At 38.4% G+C, this 12,994-nt stretch overlaps 1 protein-coding gene across 2 annotated transcripts in view; it reads left to right on the plus strand.

Moving 5' to 3' along the window:
- Positions 1-12,994, plus strand: part of NVL (nuclear VCP like) — a 41,164-nt gene that overhangs the window by 18,728 nt on the left and 9,442 nt on the right. For both annotated transcript variants that reach the window (XM_030944858.1, XM_030944857.1), the window contains exons 17-19: positions 737-856; positions 1,971-2,070; positions 9,653-9,759. In XM_030944858.1, the coding sequence (XP_030800718.1) occupies positions 737-856; positions 1,971-2,070; positions 9,653-9,759 (327 nt within the window). The remainder of the gene's footprint in view (positions 1-736; positions 857-1,970; positions 2,071-9,652; positions 9,760-12,994) is intronic.

Raw genomic sequence — 12,994 nt, forward strand, 5'->3', positions numbered from 1 at the left:
GGTGGCTGCAGCTCCATTATCAGTAATGTGGAAGCTGAAACCCACAGACTGGATTTGTTTGATCTCTTCCAAATGTTTTTATATGTCTGCTTCAAGTACTGATACAGGCAGGAAATAAAACAGTTAATGAGGAGCCCAACTTCCTTGTGGAATACAGAGAAAATGGTTGGCCGTGGTTCAGAGACTGTGTTAACATATAAATTGAATCAAAACATCTTTGTTTGGAAAAAGTTAAGTGTTTGCATTTACAACTTCATAGCTCCTGTTCCTACAATTCAGCATTCAAAGTGAAATTCTGGGTGACTTTTCAGTTCCCTACCACCAAGCCCCTGTCTTCAGGCAACAACTCTATGAACTTCAGATGTTCATTGTGTTCACATTGCTCGCTGGGTTTGTTCATGAAAAGCTGAACAACAGGGTCCTTAATTAAGACTTATTTGTTAATTCTCATCACCAAAATGATGGCAAGTTACAGTTATTGCCCAGAAAAAAGGAATTCTGTTAAACTCTGAATGTTCTGCGAATTGTCATAAGTCAACTAGTGACAGTTCCCATGTAAATCATGATCAGTGAGGAAACAGAGACAAGAGACTGTTGTCAGAAAAAAACAGATTACTAGATTGCATTTCTCCCTTGCAAAGTACCTTAAATAGTGTTTAAAACTATTTATTTCTTTTCCCCAAGCAAAATCTTTGTGTCTTACACTGTTTCAAAGTAGTTTCTCTTGCTGTTTCAGTACGTGGGTGAAAGTGAGCGTGCCGTACGCCAGGTGTTCCAGCGGGCCCGGAATTCTGCCCCCTGTGTGATTTTCTTTGATGAAGTTGATGCTTTGTGCCCTCGGAGGTCTGACCGTGAGGTGAGTCTGCCTTGAGATATCTGCACAAATAAATACTCTCAGTTACAACTTTTGAGACATTGCTGGAAACAGAAGTATCCAGAAGTATTTCCCAAGTATTACCCCAGTATTTTTCAAGAAAGGCAATCCACTAGGCTTTTATTTGAGGGAAATAATATTGATCAAATTTTATAAAGCTTAACACTTTTTTTCATATGCATATATGAAAAAAATATCCAGAGTAATTCAGGTTAAGCTGTAGCCACATTTCTCTTCACAGAGAAAAGCAAGGCACGATTCTTCCCAAGAATATTTCTGGGTTTCACATTCTCTGAACCTCAGAGAAAGGAAAAACAAATCTTATTTGCTGTGCCTGTGTTGTGCAAAAGTAGAATGTAACATGGAGACTGTTTACCCAGAGTGATGGTGTTTTGTTTCCTTGGCCTATCAAGGCCAAGTGTGTGTGTGTGTGTGTTAGGACTATGGGGTGACAGTCATGGGTTCTGTGCAGTGTGTGCAGAGTTGAGTGCTTGGCAGATTCAGTTTAGATGTAATGTAATATAATATAGAATAATATAGTATAATAAAGTAATTCATTAGTCTTCTGATAAGATGGACTCAGAGGCATCATTTCTCTCCCCCTCGTCAGGGGCAAAAATATCATCAATATTAAGCTTGGTTATAGGATGTCACTACTATGGAATTGCTGTTTACCTCTCAGTACCTCACCTGCTTAAAATGTTGTTTCAGAGGTTTCAATATTTAAGAGCTCTTTTCCCTCAAAAAACTAAATATTGAGAAATTTTGTGTCTTCTTGTTGAGGTAGATATCAGAACAACTAGTACAAATATTTATATGTACTCCTTTAAGTGAGTCCTTTAGTTTTGATGGGAAAGAAAAGGTTTGCCACATGCTAAAATACATGGGAAGTGTGTGGCTAGCATGAATTTGGAATGGAGATGTACTGAGAGTATGAGAGAAGGAATCCACAATGCAGCTCCATTGAAAGTGTGAAAAAGAAATTTTTTCTTTGAGTATAATATTTCAGTGCAGGGAGTTAGTAGAGCTTTTGTTTCTTGAAATATTCACATTCCCACTGTTTCTCTGATTTGTTGACAAATTTCTCCTCCCAAAGTCAGGAGCCAGCGTGCGGGTGGTGAACCAGCTCCTCACCGAGATGGACGGGCTGCAGAATCGACAGCAGGTTTTCATTATGGCTGCTACAAACAGGCCAGGTGAGGAGCCAGAGGTCAGAAACAAGAAATCAGACATCCTTGGTTCTCTTTTAACAAAGTTATGTGTTCCTAAATATTTGAATTCTGCAACTAAGCCTGTTCTGTATTTAAAATTACAGTGTCTGCTCAAATCCAAAGCCTTTCTGATCAGTTAATCATGCTCATGTGGTATTGTGAGATATAGCAATCTCTTTAAAATGTGTCTCACTTAGCATCTGGTATCATTGCTGTTAAAAAGCTTTGAAATACCTTTGACTGCTGATGTTTATCTCCTTGCAATGTAGAAGCAGAAAAGGGACCTAAAATATTTTTTTTTCTTTTTATAGTTTTCTGCTATATATATTTTTTTTTTGCCTTAAGACGCCTGTCTCATGTTAAGTCATTTTTCCATTTGCTTATCTTTTGATTCCTGGGCTCAGTGTTCCACACTGGACTCTTGTTTGGAGCAGTTACTCTTCTGTTGCTTCATGTCCAGCTTGGATATTAACAGCTGTCTTTGCTCCCTCTCTGGCTCTTCAGTTTTTGGCAACTCTTGCAATTCCAGCAGCATCTTCTCAGTTAATAATCTAAACACTGATGTCTGCTTTACAAGCATCATGTATTTTACAGGCAACTTTCTATCTCTGTTTTTAGATTTGTTTTGTATTATGGAGAAGCCTTGTGTTTTATACATAGCAAGAAACCTGTCTTTCCTGAATTTGAATTCCATGTAGAAGCTGTGGGTTGTAGATAAAGGAATTTGTTGTCAGTTTAGGAAAGCACAGAGGTGTTGCACTTCCTTGGTTATGATTATTTTCCTGAATATTGCAAGTGAAATGAAATACAGGGTTACAAATCTGTCTTGGTAAAACCATACTGGTGTGGGTACCACAATTCTGGAAAGAACCTTTGCACTTAAAACAGATATTTGGCAAATTCCTACTTACAGTGAGACATAGTTATTTCTTACCTGCATGTATTAAGTAAGGACAAGATGTGGTTTTGCTGAGAAATGGCTTAACAGGAAAAATAGTAGCATGGCTATTTTGGATATAATTTGGAAGGTGGGAAAGTTAAAATACTTGACATTGCTTTTGTTCTACAAATTAAGGAAAATTTGGTCTGAAATCATCTAGAATAGGCAATATTAGGTGGGTTGGTTTTTTTTTTCCAATGGTCAAAAGCTTCAAAGATTTGGAGGAAGATCTTCCTATGTCTCAAATTCCTTGTACCATGACAGACTTTCAAGCCTTCCATGTGGTGAACTATGAGCAGTAGGGGCTTAAATCTCTACCTGCTTGTGCAAATTCTTTGACTTAAAGCATCAGGTTTTCTTGGCATGAGCTTGCTGGTCCTGAGCTATCTAATGCAATGCACAATAGAAAATAAGGTTATGCTGTGTGTAGATGCACTTGGATGTACCAGGAGTGCTGGTGGGAGTGTCACCAAGTTGCCTTAGCAAAGAGATCTCTCCCTGAATTAGCTGTGCTGTTGCAAGCATTTGTATCAAGCAGCCCTGTTTGGAAATGTATCACAAGGGCTTCATATCTAATTACTGACTTTGTCATTAGCTCTGACTGCTAATGACAGCTTGGGCTGGGAATTCCAGCTCTGTGGAAGCGAGGACACATCCAGCTGTACTTCCTGCAGTGCCTCCTCAGCTGGCTGGGCAGGGGGCCAGTCCTTTTTTGGGCTGCTCTGAGCCAAGGATTCCTCTGTGCAAGCACTCCAGCAGCTTCACCAGGGCCAGCTTAGGGTAAATATTGCTCGATGTTAATTTCAAAATATAAATATTTATATGTGGCAGGTTTGTCCTAATTCCTTGATTTAGATATACACTGATTCTGTGCTTGCTTACAGGTCTGATTTTCATGCATATGCAAAATAGACACCTGTTCAATTGTTAATTCCCTCTCTATAAGCCTCATACAAAGTACATTTTTACCCTCATGTGGTTAGGAAGTACCTCTGGAATGGCTTTAGGATATTTTTTCCCCCTTCAGTTTTAAAAAGTCACTATCATCTTTTTCAGCTGCAGTGGCAGATCTACTGTTTGACCATACAGGAATAGTTAAAATTAAAAAACTTTACCAAATAATGAGGTTTGGGCTCATATTTGAGGGCAGCTGGGAAATGTGTAAGGCATGAAATCAGCAGTCTATTATTAGCCAGTGACATTGGTGAAAAAAGGGGATTTGAGGTAAAAATGCCAAATGTAAAGAAAATGCAAAAGCATGTGTGTGTGTGTGCATATATATATACATACATATATATACACACACACATATTTACACACACACATCTGTGTATATATATATACACACACATATTTTGGGAAGGTTTAGACCTTTTTTTAAATTTTTCCTGTGATATTTGCATTTGTCAATATGAGGAAATAGAGTTTCATCAGGACAATTTCTACTGAAGTTGTGGTTAACTTGGGGAAATTGATGTTTCTCTCCTGTAGTTTATTCACAGTTCATGGGCCCTAGGAGGAGGCAGTGCTCACTAAATGAGGTTTTGCTGGTTTGGTCTGTGTAGTTAAAAGGAGCACACTGCAGGTAGAGAGCAATGAAGTCTGTGCTAGTAAAGCATTCTTAACCACCTTAAGAATGCAAAGCCCAAGCAGAGAACTGTAGGACAGGCATAGCTTAGACTGGCTGGTATATTGAAGTAATTCCCCCAAACAATTAAAGTTGTGATGCCTGAAAAGGTTTTTAAATTGTTGTAAGAAAGATTTTTCTGTCCTAATTATGGTGAGTAGAGGTGCTGCTGGGGAGGGGAGTTATGTAATGTAAAGCTAAATAATATTATGTGTCCCAGCAGGACTTCTGCAGTCTTCCACAGAGCCAGTGCTGAGAAGTGTGAGAGCTCATGGTTTCTAATCCATGTTGGTATAATTTATTGGGAGAGAAAATGGCTTTTCAAGATGCTTCTTTTTTTAGAGTGATGGCACGCGTGGTAGCTTTGGGAGTTGGTTGCTGGTACTATTCATGACTGTTGTGTTTGCTGAAATCCTTGTGCAATAGGAAGAGTCTTCTCTCTTAAGTTATTATTACTGTTGTTGTTATTATTGCTCTTGTTGTTATTGTTTAGGAGTAGTTAGGACAGCAGTGGCCCAACCACTTTTGGCATCAAGGTTTATTCCTGGCACAGTTGTTGCAGTGAGGTGTTGGCACCTGGGACAGAGTATTACTGTGAAATGGTGGTGGTTTATACCCCATGGCTGAAAACTGCCGAATTCTCTTGTATATAGCCTTTAAACACTTGGAAGGCTTTAAGTCCCATTTTGGCAAAAGGGGAGGCACAATAGTTTGATTCCTTTGTTTATCATCTACAATCTGCAAGTGGTAATTCTTATTCTGGCAGTGCTGAAAAAAGCCTTTGATATGCCCTAAAAAGCAGGATATTTGAATGTTTTTTGCACTTACTCAATGACTTTGAATGTCCTCTGCAGATATTTCTTGACTCCTAAATTAGCAGGGGTGCAATATTCCCAAGTCAATAGCTCTCCACCTAAATGCAGAATCAATGTCAGACTTTGTCTGAAGAGGATTCAACTTTTAAAGCATTTGGTATTATTAGAGAGGGGTAAAAAAATAGAGGTAGAAATGTCTTGTCTTGTCTTGTTAGCACCTTCATGGGTCACAATAATTAAATTCTTTTCCAGCCTACTTCCTTTCCCAAATTCAAGACTAAATACTGCACAACAGCCAAACACTACTCTTGAATGAAATCTATAATTTTCCACAACTTTCTAGCTACCAGTTTGAATTTCAGGATGGGATACTGCTGCTTTCTGCTCTTCTCTTACTTCCCCAGGCTTTGCACATTATAAACTCCTTCGAGAAATGCTGACCAAGGCATCAGCAGCATTTCCCCTGGGATCTAGGGAGCTGTTTGTCATGTGAGGAAACAGACAAGACAGTGATTTTAAACTGAACATAAATTGTGATGATGTCTTGCTTTTATTCGTGGCCTCTTTCTCTAGCTTTCTTAAATTAATTCTTGCAAAATTCCTCTTCTGCTCTTACCTTTGAGCACAATCCTGGTTTCAGTGAGTTCTATTTTTGTTGGCAAGTTTATTTTCATTTCTTTAGAGCTATTCACCTGAACCACATGTTTTGAAACACAATTAAAAAAACAATCACCAGTCTTTAACAATAGTTACAGTTTGGGCATTGTTTATGTTTTTACCTGTTTATACATGTTGCTGAATTAAAGGCAAGATAAGATCTAAGAAAAGCACTTAATAAATGAGGCATGGAACAATTTCTTTCATAATAGTTCTAATTCACACAAATTATATTTCTGCATTTCAGCAGCCCTTGAGTGTTGTGTACCTTTCCCAGTAACTTCAGTTGTTAAGTGCAGCATTCACCTGGAGTCTCAGAAAACCTTTCAGGGCTTCTGAGCCTGCATTTCAGAACATCACAAATGGGAGGGCCTAGGTCTTGTATACTTCAAATATATTTTTAAAAGCTGGAGTGAGAGCATGGGAGAAGTTTGATGGACTCACACAACAGCTGTCATTGCTTGTATTCACTGACCTTCTGTAAATGTGCTTGGATTCTCTACAGCTGAGATAAGACATGAATAATCAACTAGAAATTAATGTGGGACTAAGAGATTCTATTCTAGAGCAATGGAATATCCCTGTATAGGAATTTATGCACAGATACTTTCAATGGCACATAATGATTCTGTAAAAGTTTGCAGTAGATTGAAGAGCAGTGTAGCAAACTGAAAAGTGACTTCATTCTCTGAAGGTTCGTGCCTGTTTGAACCCTTAAAACAGAGCAAGGAATGGATGTACTGTAAATATCTTCTCATGCAATTTTGTCACATTGTTTGGAAAATTATACTACTGTCTTCTAATGACAGTCAACACCATTGACCACCTCAGAAAGGCAGGAAATTATTAACATTTCTCCCAATAGAAATATATTCTGTCTGTGAGACAGCTGCTTGGAAAAGGAGTGCTGTGTTTCATCACATTTCCATGCTTCACTTTCCTTCCAGCTTGAGGGATAATAATAGGCTTTGAAAGAGGTATCTGCAACAACTGCCTTAATTTCATTAAAATGGTAAATGTGTCTAAATTGAGTTGACTCTCTTCTGTTTAGATAAGTTTTAAGATAATAGATATGGAGGGAGTGCTATGATTTGCCAGGGTGGAATGCTTTGAAATTCCTTAAAGGGGTACCTTACTCAGTTCTTTTAAATGGATATGAATGCATCTAGTGAGTGAGTTTGTCCAATGAGTAAATAATAATTTTCTGGGTTATGTGATGAGTTTTCAAGAACTTCAGGCCCAGATCTGAACCAGAAGAATGAAATGAGATTCATAAGGAGATGAGGAGTATAGCTCTGTGTTTCAGACTTTGGTGTGGTCTTGTTGCTGTAAACCACCATTACTGCAGCTTATCTAGTTCTGTCAGTTGTGGTAACTTTTTGAATGCAGGCAGTGTGATAATTTCCATACAAAAAGGTGAATACAACTTCAGACCACATTGCTGTCTTCATATTGTTGGACAAATAGCAAGTACCATGTTGTCAGTGTGCTTAATGGAAACAGTATCTTCCATAGCAAGTTTAATATTTTAAAATATTATTTAATACTTTATTTTTGGAACATTAGAATGAGGAAATCAGCAAGTGCCTGCTGTTGTAATGCAGGCCCTGTTGAAAGTATTTGTTTTGGTGTTTGTAACAGATCCCTTGAGTGAACTTTGTCATCTCCTATTAATAATGTGATAAGGAACACAGAAACAGGAAAGTGCACTTATGTCAAAAGCAAGACAAAGTGTCATCTGGAACAATGCACAGATGTATAAGTAACATGTTTTTGTCTGTGCCTGCCACAACAAGGATTCTATTTAACTCTTGTTTCATCTAGTCTGGATTAAATTAATACAAGTAATTCCTTTTTTTTCCCCTCACCATTCTCATCACATTAGCATCTGCATTAGCTGATTTTTCTTCCATAGATGTTTCTGTCCATGACTGCTGTATCCTAGGGGGGGAAAAAAGCTTTTGTCCAAGAAAAAGATAACAGAGTTGTCCTTTAAGCATAACTGAGAGAGCAACTTGAACAAAACCATGCCCATCTTTAAAAAGTGGATCAAGACCATACTGTGGTAGGATCAGGTAGTTCAAGTGTTGACAGAGTTAAGCAGACTTTTTTCATTTGCAAAAAAGTGATAGTTTAACTTCCCTGCTACTGTTTTAGGGCTTGGGTGGTGTCTGTTACTGTACAGTAAAGATTAGCAGCTTCACTTTTTGCAGCCCTTCACCTTTAATGTACAGGAATGCAGTAGTTTGTCTGTGAGCTGTTTTGTCAGGAGGGCAGAGCCAATGCAGGCTGTTGGCAGCTTCATTGGGAGACCTTGATAATTTCCAGCTTCAGACTTAGATGGAATCATCAACTGTCACTTTAGGGAGAGGTTCTTGCAGTAGCTACCTCACACATTCATATAATTTATATACTTCCAAATAGGCTGTTATAGTAAAAATATAGATTTCTTTATATCTTCTGTGAGTGCTTCTGTGACTTTGCTGCTTACATTACTGTGGCATGTGGGATATCAGAGAGTTACAAAATCATTTAGGTTGGAAAAGACCTCAGAAATGATGGAGTCCACCTGTTAACCCACCACTAAACCCAAGTGTCCCCAGTTGTCACATCTCCAGGTTTTTTCAGTACCTCCAGGGATAGTAACTCCATAGAATTCCTTAGTGAAGCAGATTAATACCATTATTGGGTTTTGGTAGATGGGGAAATAGGGTGTCAAGAAGCATTGAGAAACATCATGCAGGCAGTTTGTGCTGAAACACAGACAGGAATTGAGGCCTTTTCCAGGTTATATGCCCTGTCTGTATCTCTTGTTATACAAATAGTATTTACATCCTGACTCACTTTGTGTACATTTGGTATCACAGCCTGTGGTGCTAAAAGGCAGCTACACATTTCTGTTACTCTTAGGCTTTGAATGGTTTTCTAGAAACATTTGTGATAATTTTTGATTTCTTATTTCTCCACACATAATAAATTTGGAAGCTGTAGCTCTCCCTGGGTAACTGATTCTGTATTTTGCAGCTGTTTTTGGTATTTTCCTGTGTTTCCTGTTTTACCATTCAGATAACCATGATGTAGTAGAAATACAAATGACCAATAAAATTAAGTTTGCATATGGATGGTTGTGATTGGCCCTGTGTGCTTGTTATGCTTGGCTTATCATTGTCCCTTTGGGTAGAGTTCCTTCCAGTAGAAGAAACTGCTAATAATTAATGTGGAATTCCTCAGCAAAAACGTTCTAATTCTGTATTGCCAAATATAGAGTTGTCCTCTTATCTGAAGAGTTGAAACTGGTATTTATGAGCCATCATTGATCAGCTGTGGCTTAATTTTACTGGCTGTTAGAGACTTGATGACAAAAATGAAACTTTTTCATAATGCTCAGAGCTTCAAATGCATATGCATGACACAAATGCTTCTTTGAGTCTTGGTACAAATATGCATGTATTCCTTCTCATGTGCAGATATTCCTAAGGGTGCAACTCATTTCTGGATTAATTCTTTTCTATTTTTCCTCTCCCTAAGATATCATTGACCCAGCTATCCTGCGTCCTGGTAGGCTGGATAAAACACTCTATGTGGGTTTGCCACCACCTGAAGATCGACTTGCTATTCTAAAAACCATCACCAAAGTGAGTATTTGGAAATATATCCTTCATCTTGAAGCTTGGTGGAATGCTGTAAGAGAAATTAAATGTTACAAAGAACTGCAGGATCCTGTCTCATGAAACACTTTCAGCTATTCCATGAGGTCATAAAAAGAATCACTCAGCCCATCTGCTGTTAAATTTGCTCTGGGACTGCAAGGGGCTGATGAATCTTGAGTAAAGCAAACCTGTTAAACGTAGAAGTTGCTGCCTTGATAGTCACAGCTTGAACAGATTTAATTAGAAGATTCCTATCTGAGTGAGTAATGGGCCTAGAAGTGTTTTGTAAGCTTTTTTGGGGGGTTCCAGACATTCAGCAGAATGATTCACAAGCTCCATCTGTATTTGCTCAACAGTAGTTGTGACACCTAATTTGCTTTAGGATGAAAAGAAGCTTGTGATGATTGAGGTTGTGCGTTAAAGTAAATGTGAAAATGTACAATCTGTGCCTTCATGGGTCCTCCCTGTGGTGGACAGCACAATCTGCTACTTCAGACACTTGGATTATAGAATTCTGGGAGTGTTTCTCCAAGTAGGGCACAGCAGGAATCAAGGCCTTAAAAAAGAACATAAAAAGCATATGAATTACTTGGATATTTCCTCCTCTTTTCCAGTAGATCAACATTAATTTTTAAGACCAGATGTTCTGTCATATCTTGGTTTGAGCAGCAAAGGAGACAAAGTCTTTGCTGTAGAGGAAAGATAGCATTATAAGAAGTCTGGCAAAAATTGTTTAGTGTATTTGTAATGAGGGATAATTCAGACTTGTGTAACCTTAAAGTTGTGGTGTATAGGCAATAGTTGATTCAGAATTCAGAAAGTGAGAACTTGTTCCAGCCTGTTCTTTCATGCCAAAATGGATGTTCACAGGGTGACCTCTCATTACAAATTCAGGATGTTAGACTTTCCTTCATTTGTTCTGTGCTTTGCTTCGTGGATGAAAATAGATTGAGTATTCCTCCATTTGCTATTTGCAGTAGACAAGTTTGTTGTTTCCAAGTTTTACTTGGAAGTATTCCAAGAAATACTTCAGTTCATACTTTTTACAACCCTGTTCTTAATGTTCTTCATGAGATGTTGAGAGGAATTGAGTGTAAGGATACTCTCTGAATACTGTAAGGAATCACAATTTTTATTTTACCAGATTTATTTTCAAAGGTAATTAGGGGTGTAGAGGAATAGTGCAGCAGAGCTTGGTACTTTGCTCCCTTCCCTGGAGCAAAGGTGGCATTAAACAGAGCTGATTTCTCTCACTCTCACAGCCACACCAAGATACAGGAACCCACCTGGCAAGGGCAGGATCACTCATGGGTAACACTGAGCACAAGGAACTGTAGTGAGTCCTCACTTCATCTCTGGCTTCCTCTTGTGTGTCAGTGACCAGGTGGTTGTTGGGGAGAACTGTTTGCAGTTTCCCATCAGGAATCAAACTCAGAATTGCATTTACTGCCATAAATCCTGGGCGAGGTCGCTGAAAGGTGTCTTTGCTCCCTTCTCCTGGGAATCTTTGTGCCTACAATCCTGTCTTCCTGTTGGGATAACACCAAGAGGAGTGGCAGTGGGATGTGGTAACCCTGTTATTATCCCACTGCCAGAATATTTTTGTCTTCTGCTGATATCAGCTTTGATGTGAACTTACCTGCTTAGGGGCCTTCTTGGCAGCAGGAATACCTTGCACAGTGTTTATCAGCTTGGTTTCTGTGGATCCTCTCACTGGTTATCATGTTGTTTATCTTGCTTTTTGGAATGCAAGATGCTTTCATGCATGCTTTATTCACAGTGGTCTGGCTATTTTGATTACAAATCCTTATGGTGAATGAGGAGTTAACTCCTACACATCTTTAAAGATTTATCTGAAAGAAGAACATGGAGTAGGAAGAGGGGAAAACGTTTTAAATTAATTGAAATACTTTATTTTTTGTCAGATTTCAGTCCATGCATTCTAGGTGAGGAAGTGTGAAAAATTTGAGAACATATTTGCTCAAGGCCAGAGAAAACAAAATGCTTGGTGCAGATGTGAGTGGCTTCTGAATGATGGCATGCATTCCCAGAAATCTCCAGGGAATACATGCACAGCAAGTGGAAACTGAATCCTTGCTGAATGAAAACATGGATGCTTAGAAAGGCAGCAGTGAGGGGCAGAAAAGGGACTTGGGGGGAGGAACAGGCTGTCAGGAGGACAGCCTAAATGTGGGTTGTGAAAGACTTATTTCAGTTAACTTGTACAAATCAGTCATTCCCAATTATGCACATTATGCAAGAGAAGCCTGCCTTCACATGTTTCAAGTACTGCTGTACTTAAACATTCCTGGAAGCTGCATCAAGCTCCTCTGCTGCACAGAGCTGGGCTCCAGAGCAGGGAGGGCAAAAAATGCCCAATTTATTTGCTCCACAAAACAGTAGGTTAAACATTTCTTTTTAGCAGAGAAGGCATCTCTCTGGCTTGCAATTTCCTATAAGAATTACTAAAGTATCCCATATGAAGTTGTATGAAGCTTCCTTGTTTCCAGGTTAAAGTCTCTCCTTTCAGGATGTTTTCAAATCAGACTGCTCCTTTATCTTTTTGTTGTGGTGTTATTCTGGATTTTTTCCCTTTCTAATTGTTAAAGATTCATTCAAGATTGTTTCCTTACTCTGCCTAGTCCTTGACTGTTCCACTGTCTGTTAAGTATTCAAGTAATTTAACTTGCCAGGTACTATACATTTTATTTTTTTCTCTTGAAGATATTGTAGGTATGCAGTATATTAGTTCCTCTGAAGGAGTCAGAAAATATTTATGTGAATTTGTGCATTTCTGTCAAATGAATATCTGGCAGAAACGTATCATTTTATCCTAAAAGTGTTCTTTCCTGTCAAAACTCAGATATTGTTTGATCAAAGAGACATCTTGAATCTCTGTACTATCATGATAATACTTTACTGTTGTCTAAGGATAACAGGAGGATCTCTAAGCTTACAGTGTTTGGAAATTTTGTTGGCTAGTTTCAAATACCATTTATGTCATTTAAGACTTTTGCTGTTGGAGATGCAAAAATAATAACAAAAGAAACCACTTCTGGAGTCTTTCTGGAGGAAGCAGTAATAATATGGAAAAGTAGTGTCCAAAAATCTACAGTATATCTAAACTCCTATGAAACCCAAATGGAAAACTTCTGAGTTTGAAAATCTATATCCAGAATATAAAAGATAGACAATTAATTTAGTCTTAAATGTGATAAGA

Source organism: Camarhynchus parvulus, chromosome 3 (assembly GCF_901933205.1).
Source record: "Camarhynchus parvulus chromosome 3, STF_HiC, whole genome shotgun sequence".
Taxonomy (NCBI): Eukaryota; Metazoa; Chordata; class Aves; order Passeriformes; family Thraupidae; genus Camarhynchus; species Camarhynchus parvulus.